This window comes from Danio rerio, chromosome 6 (assembly GCF_052040795.2).
Source record: "Danio rerio strain M-AB ecotype USA chromosome 6, GRCz13ab, whole genome shotgun sequence".
NCBI classification, from domain to species: Eukaryota; Metazoa; Chordata; class Actinopteri; order Cypriniformes; family Danionidae; genus Danio; species Danio rerio.
The window spans coordinates 5,002,501-5,024,879 of NC_141026.1; the positions used below are offsets into that span (position 1 = coordinate 5,002,501).

At 37.2% G+C, this 22,379-nt stretch overlaps 2 protein-coding genes across 16 annotated transcripts in view; both read left to right on the plus strand.

The window, feature by feature from the left end:
* Window positions 1-12,074, plus strand: part of nbeal1 (neurobeachin-like 1) — a 117,621-nt gene extending 105,547 nt beyond the window's left edge. For 4 of the 14 annotated variants that reach the window (XM_087256441.1, XM_087256443.1, XM_087256445.1 and 1 more), the window contains 5 exons: window positions 622-738; window positions 2,739-2,900; window positions 3,165-3,313; window positions 3,438-3,573; window positions 8,426-12,074. In XM_087256441.1, coding sequence (XP_087112567.1) covers window positions 622-738; window positions 2,739-2,900; window positions 3,165-3,313; window positions 3,438-3,573; window positions 8,426-8,527 — 666 coding nt within the window. In that variant the 3' untranslated portion in view covers window positions 8,528-12,074. Of the gene's footprint in view, window positions 1-621; window positions 739-2,738; window positions 2,901-3,164; window positions 3,314-3,437; window positions 4,819-8,425 lie in introns of those variants that run through there. The other 10 variants (XM_087256440.1, XM_087256442.1, XM_087256444.1 and 7 more) reach the window with 4 other exon arrangements.
* A 2,264-nt stretch (window positions 12,075-14,338) lies between these two features.
* The window catches only part of rbm26 (RNA binding motif protein 26), a 30,703-nt gene continuing 22,662 nt past the window's right edge, over window positions 14,339-22,379 (plus strand). For both annotated transcript variants that reach the window (XM_087256450.1, XM_087256451.1), the window contains exons 1-6: window positions 14,339-14,517; window positions 14,628-14,725; window positions 17,493-17,611; window positions 20,043-20,179; window positions 20,375-20,466; window positions 20,577-20,824. In XM_087256450.1, coding sequence (XP_087112576.1) covers window positions 14,667-14,725; window positions 17,493-17,611; window positions 20,043-20,179; window positions 20,375-20,466; window positions 20,577-20,824 — 655 coding nt within the window. In that variant the 5' untranslated portion in view covers window positions 14,339-14,517; window positions 14,628-14,666. The remainder of the gene's footprint in view (window positions 14,518-14,627; window positions 14,726-17,492; window positions 17,612-20,042; window positions 20,180-20,374; window positions 20,467-20,576; window positions 20,825-22,379) is intronic.

A 22,379-nucleotide genomic window follows, 5' to 3' on the forward strand; every position in this document is an offset into this window, starting at 1 on the left:
TAAGTGAGTGAGTGATTAAATGTTGAATGTGATGAGTTTTCAACAATACTAAATTGAAACTTTATTTTTTTATATGGTTTAATAGTTTTTTGTTATTAAAATTAAAAAATTGAAGTTCCTATTTCGAAACTTACAGATAGATGGCTAATTTGTGTGTCATTGATATGTTCAGTGCTAAGGTAAATAAACACTTTTGGCACTTTTTTCGAGTCTTCTCATTAGTTTTGTTTTTCCTGTAAATTATTCAGTAAATACCGTACCGTGCCATTCATACCGAGGTATTATCGTCCCGTGAAATTCTGATACCGTTACATCCCTATTGTTTAGTAATGCCATGTAATTATTGTGTTGTCAGGGTCTAGATCTCCCCAATAGTTTGGGGAGTTATTTGTATTAAAATCAGATACATGAATGCTGCCAATATTGACGTGTTTTGCCAGTCAAACTATCAAATTTTAATCATATAAGGAGTTTTTTTTTCTTCGTATAAATAAAAAAAGTTTCCTGCAATTGGTCAGATGCTTTTGGAAACGACCTTCTAATTTGTCAAATAACATAATGATTAAAGTTTTCCTTCAGACATGTGAAGGAGTGTGTGTGTAATGTGTTGTGTTTGTGCAGGGTGGCGCCCCGGTGGGTTTGTCCCATAAGCCTGTGCAGGTGTTGTACGGACACACAGATGAAGTTGTGAGCGTGTCCATCAGTACAGAGCTGGACATGGCGGTCTCTGGATCACGGGTAAGACTCAACTCTCCCACCCAAAACAGATCACTTCTCATACAACTAATTAGTGTTCATTAGAAAAAGGTGGTATGAGGGCTCATTCACACCATAGACGGTAAAATATATGGACGTAGTACCCGTGACGTCACCCATAGGTTTCTAAAGAGTGCAAAAGAAGCCACAAGTAGGCGCGGCCAACCGTCGCCATTTTGTTTGCGCGTCATCACACCCACGGCGGGATACCAAACAAGGGCAAAGAGGCGGAGAGTGGGCGGAGCTACAGACACCTGCTGGCATTTAGCTTGGACCTGGTTCAGACACACTGGCTGCGTCCGAAACCGCCTACTACTCAGTAGGTACTGCATTTGAATTTAAACGTACTACTCGGCCGTTTGAAAAGTACGTTCTATACAGTATGAATGTGAAAAGTATAAATGAAATTCGGACGTACTACATCCGCCATTTTGTCATGGTCACGTGACCTACCTGCGTCAGTTGCGTCCCTTTACTTTAATTCATGAATTCTCTCGCGGGGCATCATGGGATAGCGCAGCATGCATGGGATGCGCACTCTGGAATCTCGCTGGAAGTAGTAAGTCATCCGGGTACTTCTCGCATACTGATTTTCGAATTCTATGAATTCGGACATACTACTCGGCTCGCATACTGATTTTGGCGTACTATATAGTATGGAAGTTAGCGGTTTCAGACGCAGCCACTTTACTTTGGGAGAACGCTTAATGCTTTATCACCTGTGACTCGTTTGTATTCTGACCACATGTGCTTGGGTGTACACTATATCAATAAAGTGTTTAGTCTTTTATAAACACTGCTGTAATACATTAAGCCACTAAACGATGTTCTTATAAAGTTTTCCTACAGGAGGAAAACGCGAATTACTTCCAAACACTTCAGATATAGTCTGTGTTAGTAAATGTAAGACTATTGATGAAATCCAGCTTAACACTGTATGACAACGCTTCAGATGACTGTTCTAGAGCCTACAGCTAATCAATTCGTCAGATTCTGGAGTGCATTACAGCTCTAAATATAAATATAAATGATCTCAAATAAAACAAATACATGTATAGAGATGGTATATAAGTATATAACTTCACTCACATTGGAAACGAAGGCCACGTGAATGGTTTGTGAGCACAATCAAGTGCACTCAGCATGCCATGCTGTCTAATAATTGTAGGAAACAAGTCCAAAAGGCAGTCGACTGTGTAAAGCCACACAAAACAACACAGAAATACGATAAATATGCCGAGTTCAGTGGCTAATCTGCAGGATTCAGCTGAGGTGACGTGACGGCGACCAGCGAGACCTAGCTGTCACTCAAGTGGCCACTCCCTTAATTATGCAAACTTAATAACTTAATATAAAGGAAACGGATGAGTTATAAAAAAATTCATCCCCCTCACAGTTGTCATGAAGGATAATATTAGCTGTATTAACCAAAATCTTTTTTGTACCAGGCTGTAAACAACTTTTTTCTGCTGTAAAGTTGGCCATTCTAACAGGACTAGCGGAATTACAGATGAATTGCAGTTTTAGTTTCTTCCATATTGGCTTCCTGAGGGAGAGCGGGAGGTTGCGCTTGATTCACACTGAACACGTCTTTGCTTCAAAAACATGAGAAGCAATGGTTCGGAATGGTTTGAAAAAAGCAAAGCGTAAAGCATGAAGACATGTGGACAAAGCCACTGAGCACCTGTAAACTTGCAACAATAGCTCCACCTCCAAGCTCTTCTGATTGGTGGAACTGACAGTGATAAGCAACACTCCGTGTGAAAGCTAAAGATCTTCCATAAAAGCTTCAATAAAATGCAGTGATCACGTGTGCGGCACTTCAAAAGATGGGAGACGGTCACATTATGCATTATTAAGTGCGTTTACGTTGAAAAACAATTAAAAAGTAGCACATTAGGAAAACAAATGCATCCGGTGTGAACGGCCCCTAAAAAGTGTAACCCTATAAAAAGAAAGTGCTTTGTGTTTGTGTGTCGCAGGATGGAACGGTGATCATTCACACTGTCCGGAGGGGTCAGTACATGCGCTCGCTACGGCCGCCCTGTGAGAGCTCTCTCCCCCTGTCCATCATGCACCTGGCTGTGTCCTGGGAGGGACATCTAGTGGTGCACACCTGCATCGAGGGCAAAGCTACACTGAAGGTATTAAACACACACTTCGAGACCTCGGCACGCGTGCTTCAGCTGTTATTGTATTTTACAAAGCCTCGCTCTGCCCACTGCTGATTTTTGGGTGAACTTTTAAAGCTAACAGTTTAGCATGAGTGTAAGCAGATTCTCATTGTATTGTGTGTGTGTGTGTGTGTGTGTGTGTGTGTGTGTGTGTGTGTGTGTGTGTGTGTGTGTGTGTGTGTGTGTGTGTGTGTGTGTGTGTGTGTGTGTGTGTGTGTGTGTGTGTGTGTTCAGGATAAGAACGCTCTGCACCTGTACTCTGTGAACGGAAAGCACCTATGCAGCTCTTCTCTGAAGGAGCAGGTGACGGACATGTGTGTTTCAGGAGAGCATGTGGTCATCGGCAGCGAGCAGGGCTTTCTCTCCGTCAGAGATCTCTACAGGTAATCTCACACAACACACTAAAATCAGCAGATTCATTCCCTGAAGCCAGATGGATATGTGCTGTTAATACAAAGATTGTCTGACAAATAACATTGAGGGAGGTGTGTTCTCTCCTCATGTCAGCCTGAGTCTGTGTGTGTCACCGATGGCCATGCGGGTGCCCATTCGCTGCGTCTCTGTGACCAAGGAGCAGTCTCACGTGCTTGTGGGACTGGAGGACGGCAAGCTGATCGTGGTGGGCGTCGGGAAACCAGCGGAGGTAAAAAACTCCTTCAGGAACTACATCACCCAGCGGATGGAGGGCTCGCCTCTTATGAACACGCTGCGGGTGCGATCGCCCGCACGCCTGCTACATCTCCGAGACCAGAACACATTCAGCCCTGACTTCATCTGACACAAACACACACACACACTTATCTGATTTAAGCTAAGGTTAATTTACCTAAATGGGCACTACTTATTTGAACTTAAAAAAATAACTCCCGTTAACCAAATAAGTAAAGAACAAATGCATATTTAGATTAAAAGAACTTCTATTTTGCTTATTTATTTTTTTGAAGACCATACATTCAGATTAAATCAGATTTAGCTAAACACACACACACACACACACACACACACACACAAACATGTTAACGTAATAACAAAATAATTATGAAAACGATTTTTCTTTTTAAACTTGGGCATTCGTTGTATAATCAGTGGTAATTGTGTGACGTCTAAATGTTGTTTACTATACTATGTTTGCTGTTTTTTTTTAATTATCAGTTCCTGATAATCACTTTTTGGTGATTCTGCTTACAGTGCTAATGGTTATAGTAATAAATAGAGGTGTAAAAGATCACAGTTAATCCGTGATTCGTACAGATCACAACCCACGGTTCGGAACACAACAAGACCGTTTTTTTTTTACTTTACTAAATTTGTAGCAGAAAGATCGCCTCTCGCATCATTCAAATCGCATGTATGAAAGCATTTAGGCTTTCCTGTAAATTAATATAATGATGACGGAAGAAGTCTGTGGTGGGTTATTCCAGATGTGGTGGGTTTCTTAGGTTATTAAAGGGGTTTTCTGTCACTACTTGTTTAGCCTGCATTAATGTGTTCAGTGTAAGCTGCATGATTAATCATTAAAAGATCAGGATCGCAACACCCACGCAACATAAATTATAAATGATGGTGATCTGCTTATGTTTATTAATCCTTCGTTGCTTTTAAATCTGTGTTTGCAAAACGCAAAAATCAAGAAAGAGATTGAGTTTTTAGTTCACAAACAGTCAAACATCACAGAAGTGTACTGGGATAACAGTTTATAGTTTAGATGTAACCAGGGCCAGACGGAATCTGCTGACGTTTTTCGCGATTTCTGCGGAGAATTTTGGTAAAAATCTGCGGATTTCTGTGGAATTATTTTGGTTTATCATAGCTAAAACCTTAATATTTGAAATTAAAAATTATATCTTTTTAGCTTTAATGTTTACAAATCCAATTAGATCCACTTTATTTGGTAAACAAAGCAAGTCTCCCATTTAATATAACTACTAAAAGACAGAAAATATAACTGTACAAACTGCATTGTACATAAATCAGACAAACATTTTCATATTAGTCAAAAATATTACTGTACTTAATTTAAAAACTGAATAAATATAATTTACACACATTTACTCAAGTAAATAAACATAATCCATGATGGGCTAAAAATCTGCGAAAGATTTGAGGAATTCTGTGCGCGCAGATTCCATGTGGACCTAGATATAACCACTGATGTTTATGGTAAAGGTTAAAATCTCAGACATATGCATTTAACTTGATGCTCAAAAGTAAAAGTTGCAGGCAGCAATGACATTATTTAACCAGTAGATGGCGACAACCAGCCATCAAAAATATGCCACTGAATAATTCTTTAAAAATGACACATCTAGCAATGAAACATGAAGTTTTATGAGTGAATAACTCAATCATTTATTGGAAATTGGGGTGTCAAAATTAATTGTTTCTTCGGTGCACCGCGATGCAGACTCGGCCAATTCGGTATCGGTTCAGTAATAATCATAACCGGTTATTATGTACTGACGTCATTTACCTCCTATGTGCTCTGTCGCGAGGGAGGCGAGCGCGGGTATTTACAACACTCAGCTAACTCAGGGCCGGCCCGTGGCATAGGCACCATAGCCAAATGCTAAGGGCGCTGTACATCCAGGGGGGCGCCAGAAATGAGCTCGGTTCAGTTGGTTTTGTTTTCGATATTCCTGACACACATTCAGTTATAGACGGCAATAACTCAAAAACCTCTTACCCTAAAAAGATCTAAAGTGTGTTTCCTACAAAAAGACAAAGCTGGTTATGTTTCACAGCTGTCTTTCTTTTTTTTTCGCTCGACATTACGACCACTGCTCCGTTTAAGCCCTCGCAATATACGTGTAGCCGGGAGACCTTGCGGTGGAAGGAGCTCTCAGTAAGGGACCGTCGGAAAAGTGCTTATTTTTTAATTTTTTAAATTTTTTTATTGTTTTTTTGCTCCGCTCAGTGTGAGCTCTCCCTGTTGCGAGGGCTTAAATGTGTGTGTGTGTGTGTTTGTTTGTTTGTTTGATGCTGTCAATGTTTGTGTATGTGTGTGAATGAGAGACAGTGTGGTGCTGTGTGTCTGTATGTTTATACAGCTTGTTATAGCCTCCCCCCTAAAATATAACACTGTATATGGAATGCACCGTGATGCACCGAGATATCGAATTGAACCGAATCGATGGCATGATAATCGTAACCGAACCGTGAGACCAGTATAGGTTCACAGCTCTAATTGGAAATGAGACTAAAAATAAATATGGCTTGTACCAATTATAATGTTAGATTTCTATATTTAGCACAATTTAGATTTACATTTAGAAACAATAATTTTCACACATCTGAATATTTTACAGTTTATTTTTATTCAGCTGATTATTTCTTCATTTTATTTTTGATAAAATTACAGATTCTCAGTTCTGTTTGTTAAAACCAAAAGGGTCTTGCAGCACTGTTTTTGTAAGAAATGGAAAGCAAATTACATTTGTCTCCTTCCCTTTTTGGCTGATCCGAAAAATGGTCCAATCTATGACTAAAAACCATAATGTGATCCGAACCGTGAGATTTGTGATCCGTTACAGCACTAGTAATGAATAACTCCTAGAGTCAGACTTATTTTAAAATCATTTGAAAACTGTGAAATCATTAGAGGAGGGTTTTGGTGTTATTTTGTTTCTAGAAAAACATATTTTTGGATGTGATTGAATGCACGGGTACACTGAGGCAGTTTTTTGATATTCCAAACAATGCAAATAGTTCTCAAGGATTTCCTCTTTTTCCTTTGGCTTTCTAAGATAGATTGGAGTATAGCGTAATCGTGTCATGAATGAGTATGTGTTAACGTGTGAAATATCAGAGCTAGGACTGTCATGTTGTCAAATCATATTAGCATAGCCACAATGATTTGTTTTTATGTGGGAGGCAGCCAGTATAATGTGTCACAGCGCCACCTACTGGTCTGGAGTGTTGACCAGCAGTTACTGGTGCGGGATTATTATTATCATCATAATTGTCACAGCCAAAAGGATTTGTTTTTATATGGGAGGCAGCCTGTGTTGGGTGCAATACAGCCATCTACTGTTTTGGAGAGTCGGCCAGCAGTTACGGGTGCTGGATTATTTTTATTATTACTATCTATGGTGTTAACATAAAATTGATTTGATTTTGAAAATGTATTGATTATTGATTATAATTATTGATTATTGATTAATGATTATATTCCGATGCATACTTTTACATTGTCCACAAGGGGTGCTATAACAGACTTTGTGCTATAGTCACATTTCTCTTTCAGCTCAGCTAGTTAGTGTAGAAAATATTAGACAGAGTTATTTGCCATTAAAGGGGCTATATGTAGAATTCAAAAACCAACGACTTAATGCTTCAGCTCTCACTCATGCTCATGGAACAAACAAGAGACTAAATGTAGAGCCTCAAAATACTTACAGCAAAGTTGTTTTGTTGCAAGTAACATTCATTCATTTTCATTCAACTTAGTCCAGTATTTATCAGGGGTCGCCACAGTGCAATGAACTGCCAACTATTGTGACGTGTTTTACGCAGCGGATGCCCTTCCAAAAACATCCATACACTCTTACATTTATACAATATGGCCAATTTTGTTTGCCCAATTCACCTATAGCACATGTGTTTGGACGGTAGGGGAAACCGGAGCACCCGGAGGATATATATATGTGTGTGTGTGGTCTACTTGAGACTGTAGTTCTAGATTTAGTTTGAATTAATCAGTTTCTTTGGATGACACATTATAGTGGATTACAAAATAGATCTTTTGGCATTATCCTGAACATTGTTAAAGTGCATTTCATATTAAATAATATTAGACCTTCCCTTAAAAACATAGAATGCAGGCAACCTAGGAAGGTCAAATAAAATTTCTTTTGGCTTTTTGTGAACACATCAGCAATAAAAGCGTGATTAATAAATAATAATTCTTACATATAGCCTCTTAGAAGCGATAGTTCACCCCAAAAAATGAAATATTCTGTCATTATTTACTCTTGCTTCTTAAAGAAAGCTGGAAACCTGTATCCATTGACTTCCCTAATATTTGCTTTTCATACTATAGATGTGTCAATGGTTACAGGTTTTCAGCATTCTTCAAAATATCTTCTTCGGTGTTCAACAGAACTCATAAAGATGTATAAACACTGAGTAAATAGTGATTCAGTTTCCATTTTTGAGTGAACTATCCCTTTAACTGTCCCCACTTGAGATCTGAGGTTAGGTTTGTGCCACGGGACTATAAACTTCTCATTACCATACATATGTTTTGCATACTCAGAGTATGTTTCTGGCTTGAGATTCTACATCAGACTTAAAGGGGTTTGCTTATACACACACAGTTATCAGTTCCTTTTCTCATCTTTTATTTAGTTCTTTTAAGTTCACCTCACTTGAATTGTACCTTTTGATTTTTGCACTAATGAATCGGATTTCACATGCACTCATCAATCATCTTTTTTTTTTCCCCTTCACTGTTCACCTCCTCTTTTCTTTATCCTCCTCTCCTATCCGCTCCTCAGATGCGTTCTGGCCAGATTACCAGGAAGCTCTGGGGCTCCAGTAAACGTCTCACTCAGATCTCGTCTGGAGAAACAGAGTATCACACCCAAGAGCAACCCTGACCCCACCCACCCTAACTGATTGGCTCACTGCCCTGTCAATCAACCAAAATCCATTGTTTCAGTTTGAAGGAAGGTTGCTTCTCTTTCTGAAACAATACGAAGGACTTTTATTTTATTTTCTTTAAGCACCTGTATGCAAATCTGTGTTGATCCAATCGGATGTGTGTTTCCTCATGCATGTCGTACATGTTAGAGTAGACTTGTGATTAGACTGGTGCAGGCACTATCTAATCATACAAGTCTGAGTTCTGTGAAAACCCTCCTAAACCCTGCCCTGTTTTTTCACCACGCCTCTTTTTATGGTTAACCCTCATCATCAGCATCAAGACAGTACGTTTCATTTCCTCCATCATGTTTATTCATGTGGTTTCAGTGGCCTTGTCAGATTATATGACTTTCATAGTGGATAACGTTTGTTTTTATCAGTGGACACATGCATTATTTATTTGCACATTTGCATAATTTACATAATATTAGCATAATCAAATCTAGTAGACCAACTATTCATACATATGTTTGGTTTTATAACAAAAAGGTGATTTTAATTTTTTGTTTTGTGCATGTGTGTGTGTGTGTGTAACTGTTGAATGTTGTCATGCAGTACTTGAATTGTGATCTACAGATGAAGAATGGGCGATTTGACTGATATGTTTGCAGCCATGTTTTAGAACCGGTTACTTTATTTGATTGAAAACACTACAAATACCACGGAGGGAGAGTTTCGAAGGGCTTTGCGAGATAAGCAATACTGTTTGTATTCCCTCCGATGAAGCATTCCACTGGCTCTGCAGTCTTCCTAGTATCCAAACCGAGCCCTATGTAGGGGAGATTCATGTACCTCGGGACAGCTTGAAACCAATGCCACATAATTGGATAGTCACGCTGTTTCCGCTCCTCTTCTGTATCTCTAAGCCATGCAGTCTTCGTTTACTATGCAGGTGAACTTCCAGGCCTTTCTAGAGAATTCACACTTACTGTTCCACGTCTGAATTCTTGCTCCTCCATGTGCAGTTTTTATTTATTTGTTCACTATTGGCTGAAAAATGATTTGTTTTACAAGAATACACCATTAGCTATGGCTAAATACAAATGAAGGATCTCCTTCAAACTTCTTTGAGAAGCTTTTGAGGTTTGTTAAAGAAACACTTCACTTGTTTTTTTCGGAAATAGACTCATTTTACAGCTTCTCTAAAGTTAAAATGATCAGTTTTACCATTTTTACCATGCATTCAGTTGATCTCATGCTTTGGCATGAGCACTTTTAGCTTAGCTTAGCATAAATCATTGAATCGGATTGGACCATTAGCATCTTGCTCATAAAAATGCAAAGAGTTTGATAATTTTCCTATTTAAAGCTCTTTTGTAGTAACAGTACATTCTGTAATAAAACCAATGGAAAATGAACAGTTGTTATTTTCTAGGTTGATATGGAAAGGAACTATACTCTTATTTTAGCATAATAATCAAGGGACTTTAGTGTTGTACCATGACTGCAGCATCAGAATCATAATACACAGTGCTGTTACTCTAGTTACTTATCTAGGAACTAATTTGAGGCGCTGCCTATTATCATTGCTCCTGCTGCTGAAGCCAAAGTACAGCAGCAACATTTCGTGATTATTATGCTCATAGTAGTATAGTTCCTATTCATATCGACCTTGAAAATAGAAACTTTCACTTTTCATCTGTCCTAGCGCATGATACTGCTGCATTGGAATGATGTGTGTTGTTACTCGTTATCTTTATAGGAACTATTTTGAGGCGCTGAGCGATATTATTGATAGAGTATAGTTCCTATTCATATCGACCTTGAAAATAGCAACTTTTCACTTGCCATCTGTCTTAGCGCATGATACTACTGTATCCGAATGATATTACACAGTGCTGTTACTCTAGTTACCTATATAGGAACTATTTTGAGGCTCTGCATAATATCATTACCAGAGTATAGTTCCTATCCATATCAACCAAGAAAATAGCAACTTTTCACTTGCCATCTGTCTTAGCGCATGATACTGCAGAATCGGAATGATATTACACAGTGCTGTTACTCTAGCTACCTATCTAGGAACTATTTTGAGGTGTTGCGTGATATCATTGCTCCTGCTGCTGAAGCCAAAGTACGGCAGCAAAGTTTCTTAATTAATGCGCTCCAAAAAGAGTATAGTTCCTATTCATATCGACCTAGAAAAGGTCATGGTCGCATGATACTGCTGTATCGGAACGATATTACACAATGATGTTACTCGTTACCTACAGTATACAGGAACCATTTTGAGGCACTGCGTGATATCATTGCTAGAGTATAGTTCCTATCCATATCAACCTAAAAAAAACAGCAGCTTTTCACTGTCTTAGCTCATCATACTGCAGCATCAAAATCATATGACACCATGCTGTTACTCTAGTTACCTATCTAGGAACTATTTTAAAGGTGATGCAAAATATCATTCCTTCTGCTGAAGCCATAGTACGGCAGAAAAGTTTCTTAATTACTACGTTCAATTGAGATTATAGTTCCTATCCTTATCGACCTAGAAAATAGCAACTTTTCAATTCCCATCTGTCGTAGCGCATGATTTAACTACAAAAGTTATAAGCTTTAAAATACGATTTTTTTATGCTAATGGTCTAATCCAATTCAATGATTTATGCTAAGCTAAGCTAAAGTGCTTCCGCCAGATTCAAAGATCAACTAAATAGATTCAAATAGTGTGAAACGCAACTGTTTAACTCAAGGGGAGCTGTAAAATTACCATATTTCCAAAAAAAAAAGTGGAGAGTTTCTTTTGTTAATACCAAATTATTATATTTACACATGTCATAATGACAGTTTGTAAAGGTTTAGGTTTTAATTCTCGTTTTTTTAACACTAATTTCTTTCTGGGTGACAAAAAAGTGATCAGTAATATGAAGATACTAATACCAAAATGCAGATCATCAGGATGTTTATTTGTTTGTTCTTCCATAAATGTGCTTTCGTTTTGCGATGGTGCTGACGTTTAAGATTTTAAGCTTGATTGGGATGTCAATGTGTTTGTTTTCTGTCACAAAGTGCTCCCTGCTCCTGAAATAAGTTATACTGTGAGGTCTAAATCGACGCTTTGATTTCTAGACTCTCATACTTGCAAAGTAGCTGTTTTTTTATTCATATCTCTGTGTTTTAATGAAACGAATGGAGTGCCTTTTTTGTTCTCTGTCATCGTGTACATTAGACTCCATGATCCAAACTCTGAGTTTTGATGAGGACAAACGAGATTTACACGAGAACAGATGAACTTCAGCAGTGATTCCTCCATCACATCAGACCTCTGAGCTGCTTTCCTTTAGCCCTCACTAATGGACGTGTGTGTGTATATCTGTGCTTATTTATGAATCCAGTATGAAATGTACAGCATGAGGTTTATTTCTGTCAACGAATTGTATTTTTTTGCACTTTCCAGGTACGACAAATTGTAAGAGATTGTTTTAAATGTCTCCTTGATCTGTACAGAAAAACTGCTTTGTTATACGTGAAGATTTATCATTAAAGCCCTGTTAAAAGTCACATTTACTTTGTTTTTATAGTGATTTTTCTTTATAATAAAATGTTAACTTTGCATTGCATAATTATTAACATTTTTACAGCATTATAAATGGGTTTTACTTCATTATATTGATTTTATTTTCATTTGTAAGTGTAGTGTATTGATATATTAAGTATATTATATTTTATATATATTAAGTATATATTTTAGTGGAGAAACAAAACTGCATTTGGTGTATAAATCCAAGATACTGTAGAAGTTAGAAATATTATTTACTTGTTTATTTGGAAATGTATATATATATATATATATTTAGAGAAAGAAAGAGAGAGAGAGAGTTAAGAAAAAAACTAGAATATACATTTACCGGCCACTTTATTAGGTACACCTGTCCAACTGCTCGTTAAGGCACATTTCTTATCAGCCAATCACATGGCAACTCAATGCATTTAGGCATGTAGACATGGTCAAGAAGATCTGCTGCAGTTCAAACCGAGGATCAGAATAGGGAAGAAAGGAGATTTAAGTGACTTTGAAGGTGGCATGGTTGTTGGGGCCAGATGGGCTGCTCTGAGTATTTCAGAAACTGCTGATCCACTGGGATTTTCACGCACAACCACCTCTAGGGTTTACAGAGAATGGTCAGAAAAAGAGAAACTATCCATTGAGTGGCAGTTCTGTGGGCACAAATGTCTTGTTTGTGCCTGAGGTCAGAGGAGAATGGCTGGTTCCAGCTGATAGAAAGGCAACAGTAACTCAAATAAGCACTCGTTACAACCGAGATCTGCAGAAGAGCATCTCTGAACACACAACACGTCCAACCTTGAGGCAGATGGGCTACAGCAGCAGAAGACAACACTGGGTGCCACTCCTGACCGCTAAGAACCGGAAACTGAGGCTACAATTTACACAGGCTCACCAAAATTGGACAATAGAAGATTAGGTAAACGTTGCCTGGTCTGATGAGTCTCCATTTTTGCTGCGACATTTGGATGGCAGAATCAAAATTTGACGTCAACAACATGAAAGCATGGATCCATCCTGCCTTGTGTAAACAGTTTAGGATGGTGGTGGTGGTGTAATGGTGTGGGGGATATTTTATCTTTAATACTATTATCTTTAGTAGTACCAATTGAGCATCGTGTCAACACCACAGCCTACCTGAGTATTGTTGCTGATCATGTCCATCCCTTTATGACCACAGTGTACCCTTCTTCTAATGGCTACTTCCAGCAGGATAACTTGCCATGTCATGAAGCACAAATCATCTCAGACGGGTTTCTTGACTATGACGAGTTATCAAATGGCCTCCACAGTCACCAGATCTCAATTCAATAGAGCACCTTTGTGTAAATAAATAAGAAAACACATATTTAGATACATACAGTGCAATTATAAGGAAAAAAATACATTTCTCAAAATATTTACCTATTTACCCAATAAATCTAAACCTGACTAACTTATTAAAATGTGCTAAAGTACCAAAAACTTTTTGATTATATATTTTTTACAGTTGCCTTTTATATTGAATATTTACAGTGAATACCATGACATACACATATGATATAGTAAATTTATAACATTGATGCAATGTAATATCAAATAAGCTTAAGTGTTTTTAAATGAAACACACGGTCAGTCTTTTTGTGTGTGATTCTGCTGCGGCCTCTTTAAGAAGCTCTGTTGCTAGAGGAGATACAGCTGCAGCCTGAAGTTAACAGGAGTTTTTATATTATTTATTAAATGATAGTTGTATTTTATTAACGTCTACCCCATCCCAACCCTAAAGCTAACCGTCACAGTAATGTAAAAACACTAATTATACCGTATAATATTCATATTATTTATTATATTACCTGTCAAATTGTATTTTAATAACGTCTACCTCTACCCCAACACTAAACACACCATCATAGTAAAGTAAAAACACTAATAACACCAAGTAATATTCATAATATGTATCAAATTACCCGTTAAATTGTATTTTAATAACGTCTACCCTTCCCCAACCCTAAACCTAGCCGTCACAGTACGTAAAAACACTAATTATACCAAGTATTATTCATAATATTTATTAAATTACCCGTTAAATTGTATTTTATCAACGTCTAGTCCTACCCCGACCCTAAACACACAATCATATTAATTAAAAAACATAAATTATTGTTGTACATTGTCACAAAAATTGATGCTAATATACGCAGCTGTATCCCATCTAGACTGGAAGCGGCCGTGTGGTGTGGTGTTCTGTTCTCGCGAGATCTACCCGCGAGAGTAAACAGTCGCCATTTCTCGAAAGTAAGAAAGAGCAGAAAGTGTGGCGGACAGTTCGTTCACATCCACACAGAAACCAACTCGGAAAACTCCCGAATTAAAGACCGCATCTAAGCCCCCTGTGCCCGGCTGTCTTCTCCGGCTGGTCTGCAGTTACATGTGATTTTCCAGTGGGAGTTTATGAGGGCGGTGAGTGATTGAGGCCTGACAGTACATTACATGCACACTGCATCCTGAGCAGACTGTAAACCATAGAGGTCTGCCTGACTGTAAGCTCATTGTTTTGGTGACTCTCACAGGAGCTAAAGACTGCAGAATAAACAGCTCTCCCCTGAAAAATGATCATTGAAAACCTCGAGGCCTTGAAGACGTGGCTCTCGAAGACTCTTGAACCCATGTAAGTGATCATGCTGCTGCATTGTGCGTTAAACTGATGCTTGCACAACAATTGTGTGTATGAGGTGTATTGATATTCAGTGTTTATTGGATTATTTTTAATTTGACTTAAACTATTGTTAACTCTAACCAGGTAAATGACTGATTATAGGCTGTAAATTGTTTTTTAAAGCAATTTGTTTTTTGAAGAAGAAGATGGTTATTTGTATAATTTGATGTCTGATGTTTGAGGAAAATATAAAAATGAGGGGTCACTAACTGAAATATCAATTTACAGTTAAGTGATAATACATTTTTATAGATTTTTCACTTATTAGTGATCCTTTATATTTTAAATAACAAAATATAAGTCCGTGGCTCAGTGGTTAGTACTTCGCCTCACAACAAGAAGGTCGCTGGTTCGAGTCAGTTTTCATTTCAGTTTGTATGTTCTCCCTATGGGTTTCCTCCGGGTGGTCCGGTTTCCCTCACAGTCCAAAAACATGCACTATAGGTGAATTGAATCAACTAAATTGGCTGTAGTCTATGTGAATGAGTGTGTATGGGTGTTTCCCAGTACTGGGTTGGAAGGGCATCCACTGGGTAAAACATATGCCAGAATAGTTGGTGGTTCATTTAGCTATGGCGACCTCTAAAATAAAGAGTAAGCCGAAGCTGAATGAATAAATTAAGAAACACTTCTTTCAGAGTGAGAGAGATTTATCTTCATCATCTACACTTCTGTTCATATTTGTGTTCAGTGAAATAATGAATATTTTTTTCCTCCATGAATTGTCGAAGTTAAGGAGCTCTAAAAAGTTAAATATGTAAATAAACATTGTTCATGTTTAAATCCAAAATTAAACAAAAAGTTCCTCAGGGGTATTCAGTGTTTCAGCACTCTTTGGATTAAGGATTCATAAAGATAAACAACTAAATCTTAAGTCCAAGGCCAATATTAAAAACAAATCACTTTTTGAGTGACTTTGACTTATGACTGAATTGTTAATGTTTTTTTTTTCTTTTACTTTATAAGAGCTGTGATTTATTGAACTAGGCTTGCAGCAGTCACGCCATTTGAAATTTGGCTCAAAGATTTTTTTAACAATGACAATAGGGCTGGGCTGATAAACGATATTATATCAAATCGTGATAGAAATTGACGTCAATAACCATGATAAGCTCTGGACTTTTTTGCTTAATATTGATCCAAGAGCAAATCTTACAGGAGAAATGTGCAACAATTGGAAGCTAAAGGTGTGTTGATATTAGAGATGCACCGAATTTTCGGCCACCGAAAATTTATCGGCCGAAAATGTGTTTTACTTAAAGGCTCCTTTAATTTTTGTGGTTTCAGTCATTGTTGGAGTGCTCTTTTAAATCTGGAAGCATTAACAACTTATATCAAAATATATATCGTTATCGTTCAATATGGAAATAATTATCGAGATTGCATTTTCACATAACGCCCAGCCTCGACACGCTACTTTGAATATTAGGTCTGAAATTGCATTTAAGTTTAACTTCAAAACAACATTAGCTCTATTTGTTTATTTTGACTGAACAATGTTGTACTTTGATAGTCATTGGCTGCTAATATGGTTTTACTAATTAGATTTGGTAAATAATACTTTTCTGAAATTTATATTAACAAAGTCTGAATGTGCGAATATTAAACCAGCGTTACCTCATTAAAGAATGTAATAACACAGCAGTTTTTGTTCCATTCTAGGCAAATGTTTAACATTATCATCATCATAATTATATTATTTTTTGTCAGGTGTGACGGTGAAAATGCAACGTCACGTCAACAACCCATCTACAATTCAGTTGTCTTTTGCTATGCTTGCTAATTAAGTGCTGTTAACTATAATTCTTTAAGCAACATACACTTATCGGCCACTTTATTAGGTACACCTTACTACTACCAAGTTGGACCCACTTTTGCTTTCAGAACTGCTTAAATCCTTTATGGTATTGATTCAACAAGTTACTGGAAATATCCCTCAGAGATTTTAGTCCTTATTGACATGATAGAATCACACAGTTGCTGCAGATTTGTCGGCTGCACATCCATGATGCGAATCTCCTGTTCCACCACATCCAAAAATTGCTCTATAGTATTGAGATCTGGTGAGTGTGGAGGTCATTAGCATCAAGGCTGGACGTGCTGTGCATTCAGAGATGCTCTTCTGCAGACCTCGGTTGTAACGAGTGGTTATTTCAGTTACTGTTGCCTTTCCATCAGCTGGAACCAGTCTGGCCATTCTCCTCTGGCATCAGCAAGGCATTTGCGCCCACTGTACTGCCGCTCACTGGATTTTTCTCTTTTTCGGACCATTTTTGTGCGTGAAAATACCAGTAGATCATCAATTCCTAAAATACTTGTACCAGCCCGTATGGCACCAAAAACCATGCCACGTTCAAAGTCACCTAAATCAGCTTTCTTCCCCATTCTGATGCTCGGTCTGAACTGCAGCAGATCATCTTGATCATGTCTACATGCCTAAGTGCATTGAGTTGCTGCCATGTGATTGGCTGATTATAAATTTGCATTGATGAGCAGTTGGATAGGTGTACCTAATAAAGTGGCCGGTGAGTGTATAAGCATTAATGTAATCCTGATTATCCTATTTATCAGTGATTGCAAGTTGAGTATTAAAGTAAAGTTGCTGTAAAGATTTTGTGTCTGCATCACTGACGGATCTGCCGTGCTGGGTTTCATGCAAAATGAGACCATGTGTTCGTTTGGGTTCCATGTAAATGAAGTATGCGTATCTGACCCACAGTTGCGATGCCGATCCTTCTGCCCTTGCGAAGTATGTAGTGGCCTTGGTGAAGAAAGACAAATCCGAGAAGGAGCTGAAAGCACTATGCATTGACCAGTTGGATGTATTCCTCCAGAAAGGTACTGTGTTTTACATCTGTTATTAATTTAAAGGGATGGTTCACCCCAGAATAAAGGTATAGTAACTTTTAAGAGTTTACTTATTCTGTTGAACACAAAAGAAGATGTTTTGAAGAATGTTGGAAACTGGTAGCCATTAACTTCGATAGTAGAGGGGGAAAAGTACTACAGAAGTCAATTGGTGCGAGTCACCAGCATTTTTCAAAATATCTACTTTTGTGTTTAACAGAAGAAGGATACAGGATGAGTAAATGATGTCAGAGTTTTCATTTTTGAGCTTTAAAATACACAGTTCCCAGGTTTGCTCTTGTTGACTATAAGTTGACTTATAGTTTTCATGTTGATAGCCTTTAAAAAAACTCAGGCCAACATTTTTTACTTATAGGTGAGAGTACACTTCAATCAGTACTGGATTACGGAGATATACTTTATTTGCATGCACCTCTAAAAGTTTTTTTAAAATATTGCATAATGTTTATCATAGTGCCTTACTATTTGTCACTGGTTCAAGTGCACGCACACACCACTGTAATTGATATAAAATGACAGAATGGACCTCATTACAGTCAAGGAGAAAACAGCATATCTTTGCTTTTATTTTTAAAGCTTTTGTTGGTAAATTGCCACAGTATATATTTAGTTTGTTGGAGTACTGCTCAAATACTAGATCAGCAGATATACTCTTACTTAAGAGTACTTAAGAGTTAGGTTAATCTGCATTCTCTAAGTATGCTCCGTATGTATGGAATGAGCTTCAACATATACTACTTATGAAATCCATACCATCTATCGCTATATTTTAAAATATTTTAAAGACTGTCTTTTCAGAACAGTGCACATGTTTTAACCATTGATTATGTTTTACATTATTTTTGCGTGTGTTGATGTGTTATGAGATGTATTTTTTGTAACTTTGTCCTATGGTGCCTGTCTTGACCAGGACTCCCCGGTAGAAGTGATATTGTATCTCAATGGGACGTTCTTGGTTAAATAATTAAATTAAATAAAAAACATTCATGTCTGAAAAATTTTCAAAAAACCCTGCACACCCAATTTGATGCATACAAGTTAATCCGTTGTGACAAATTCAATTCAAGCAGTGATGCTTTGTTCTCCTCTTTCTTCTTCCAAGCAGAAACAGAAAGAAGGAATTATTATTGTGTTCATCCATGCATGGACAGGAAGGAGATTTCACCTCCTTATCAAATCAATTATTTTAGGAAATCAGTGGGATTTTGATACTTTGCTTGTAAGGGTGTCACAATTTCGATTTTAAATCGAAATCGATCAAAATTTATGCTCAATTTCGATTACCGAATCAAAAAATGGAATCGTTGATGCTGCCACGCCCCCATGGTTAAAAAGGTTGTTGAACTGCTTGTTGAACTGCAGACGCAGGAGACCCGTCGACGGAAATTAAACCCTCTCTTCTTTTAATGAAGTCGCCGGTGTGGAAGTATTTTGGATTTCCAGTGAGTTATGTTGACAACACAGTTTGCAAGCTCTGCTATGCAAGTATTAGGTTTGGGCCGTTAGATGAATGCAGGCATCGTAATCCTGCGCCCCGCCCCCGTTGCAAATCCGCTTGCGAAAAATACACACTCAGGCCATGTTTACACTAATGTTTCTTAGTTTTCAAATGTCATTTTATAACTACAACGATCCACATCCACTCTGGCGTTTTGCATTACTGAGCAGCCCTCCTTCCTCACTACTGCTGAAAACGCACATAACGTGACTACACACACACACACAATCACGCACAGGCTCAGATGCAGATGTACACACACTGTCATGCGCTCGAGACACCAGGTCCAGGCAGTCAGCGGGTCAGTAGACTGCTTTAATCTTTCATTTCACACTTGTACTTGGTAATTTTAGCGAACACCTCAGATACTGTTGGGTGGTTCCTGGTGGTTGTGCCCCTTTTTTACTGACGCCAATATAACGACACAGATCACTGCCTATTCACGAGTCCCGCGGAAAAAATTATTGACAGGTGGCAATTAAGTGTGTAACTTATTAGTCATTTACTTTGATTTGTTTCTGATTTTGTTTAATTTTTCTTTTTTAAATCGAAAAACGAATCGACCGTGACTTTAGAATCGAAAATGTAATCGAATCGAAGCTTTTGGAGGATCGTGACACCCCTATTTGCTTGTGATACTTCACACATTTCCATCTGTAAACAAATCCCAACAGAGACTGGCAGTACTTTGTCTCTGAACTGTCGAAACACCTCTCAAAATGCTTTTCTAGAAATACTATTGACACAACCTTAGGTCGAATTTATTTTTTAAGGTGCTAACATTTTTGATTCAGTGTGCATTAACCTTTAATCATTTCCTAAAGCGATTGATGCAGTTTTGTTTGACCGCTCATTGAAATTGGTCACTTCCAAGATTAATCTGTTTGCTTTTTTATTTTTCAGAGACGCAGACGTTTGTGGATAAACTTTTTGAAGCTGTGAATGCAAAGAGTTACCTACCTCAACCCGAGCAGCCGACTCCTGCGAGCAGACCTGAAACTCACCAGCGCACAGAGAAAGATGAAGCAAAAAGAGAGGAGGTACAGTCATTTCTGAAAGCTACTGAATGCAAACACACTTTAATCATTACTATTGGAATGTGAAGAGACTTTCAATTAGCATAACAAAACAGAAGACAATCACATACTGCACCTTTAATGGAATCACACATTGTGAAATTTGCCTAAAACGTTTGTATTGATGATTATCAAATCTTCTGGTTGTTTTTGCATAAGCCGCCTAGCCGAGATGAGGACCGGGAAAAGAAATTCTCCAGGAGAATAAACCACAGTCCTCCATCTAGCTCCAGATACAGCCGGGACAGCAGGTGAGATGTTTTTTATTCTGATGTTTAAATTTTCCTAGATACACATTCATGAAACCCTCTTGCTAACTAACCTCACCGATACTGTCTTTTCTATGTCAATGAATTTACAGGAGAGTAGATGACCGCAAGAAAGATGATCGCTCCAGGAAACGAGAGTACGATCGTAATCCACCTAGAAGAGACTCTTACAGGGAACGCTACAACCGCAGGAGGGAGCGCAGCCGCAGTTACAGTCGCAGCCGTAGCCGCAGCTGGAGTAAAGACCGCACTCGAGACCGAGACAGAGAGCGGGACAGAGACCGAGACCGCAGCAGATCACGATCTCGCACACGCAGTCGCTCAAGAAGCAGAAGTAGAGGTTTGGTGCTGATTTTTAGAGTTGAAATTTAAGGGTGCTTTCACACCTGATTGTTTTGTTTAGAAACGGGTTACAATTGTTACAATGCAGCTTTTTGTTCTTGGCGTGGTTTGATTTTAAACAGCAAAGTTTAAGTGGACAAAATTAGTTAAAACAAGTCCGAGTACACTTTCGTCACATTGATCAGAGTTTGCTTTATTTTTAAGTGAAAAGGTGTGCTTTAATTTTGAATGGTGATACTCACAGACATAGTCATCACTGAATATTATTTAGAGGTAAGAACTCCTCATACATTCATGCCTCATTTTAATTGTCAAGAGTTGTAGAATATATATATATATATATATATTATATATATATATATATATATTATATATATATATATATATATATATATATATATATATTATATATATATATATATATATATATTATATATATATATATATATATATATTATATATATATATATATATATATTATATATATATATATATATATATATATATTATATATATATATATATATATATATATATATATATATATATATATATATATATATATATATATATATATATATATATATATATATATATATATATATATATATATATATATATATATATATATATATATATATATCGATTCTGTATCAGAAGTCAAGTTAACCAAAAAGTTTATGATATCATATATACATACATTTTCTGTTATAAATATATATTAATAGACTTTATTATATATATTATTATTTATTACATTTTTTTTTTATAGTTCAGTTGGACTACATGCTTTCACGTTTGTATTCAACATAAAACACACTTTAACTGGTAGGAATAATATTTCTGCTTATCATTCATTCTTCTTATAGCCGTATATACGCCTATTAAATGTTCATATAAATATAAATAAATAATAAATAAATAAATACATTGTGATATTGCCTGGGTTAGTTTGTTGTATCGTATTGCTTTCTCACTACAACCGAACCCCTCTAGTTCATTTCAACCAAATCGAGATCACCTCATTCAGATGGTCTCAGACCGATTGTTTTAGTAAAAAATTGTTTTGCGGGTTTCACATATGCCTAAACCAACCGAGTAAAAGGGGAAAACGCCCCAGGTTCAGAAACGAGGATTAAGGTGTGAAATCACCCTAAATCCTTTTTAAGACGATTTAAAGGGACAGTTCACTCTTTAAATCATCCTTCGTTCGTTCAAAACCTATTTGAGCTGAACACTAAAGATTTTTTTGAAAAATGCTAGTAGCTGGTACCCGTTGACTTTAGTAATTTTTGTTCCTACTATAGAAGTTAATGGGTCCCAGCAAACCAGTATACTTTAAATCTTTTGTATTTAAAACAATATAGAAACTCCTAAAGGAGTAAATTATGAGGTAACCTTCATTCTTAGGTGAACTATCATTTTTAGATTTTTTTTAAAGCATTTTATCACTCAATAATGGATGCGGTATGGAACTTTTTTTAAACAAAGATTTAATTTTCAGATAAAAATATTTCAATGTTTGTGGTCAGGAAGACTTTTTTTTTATACTTT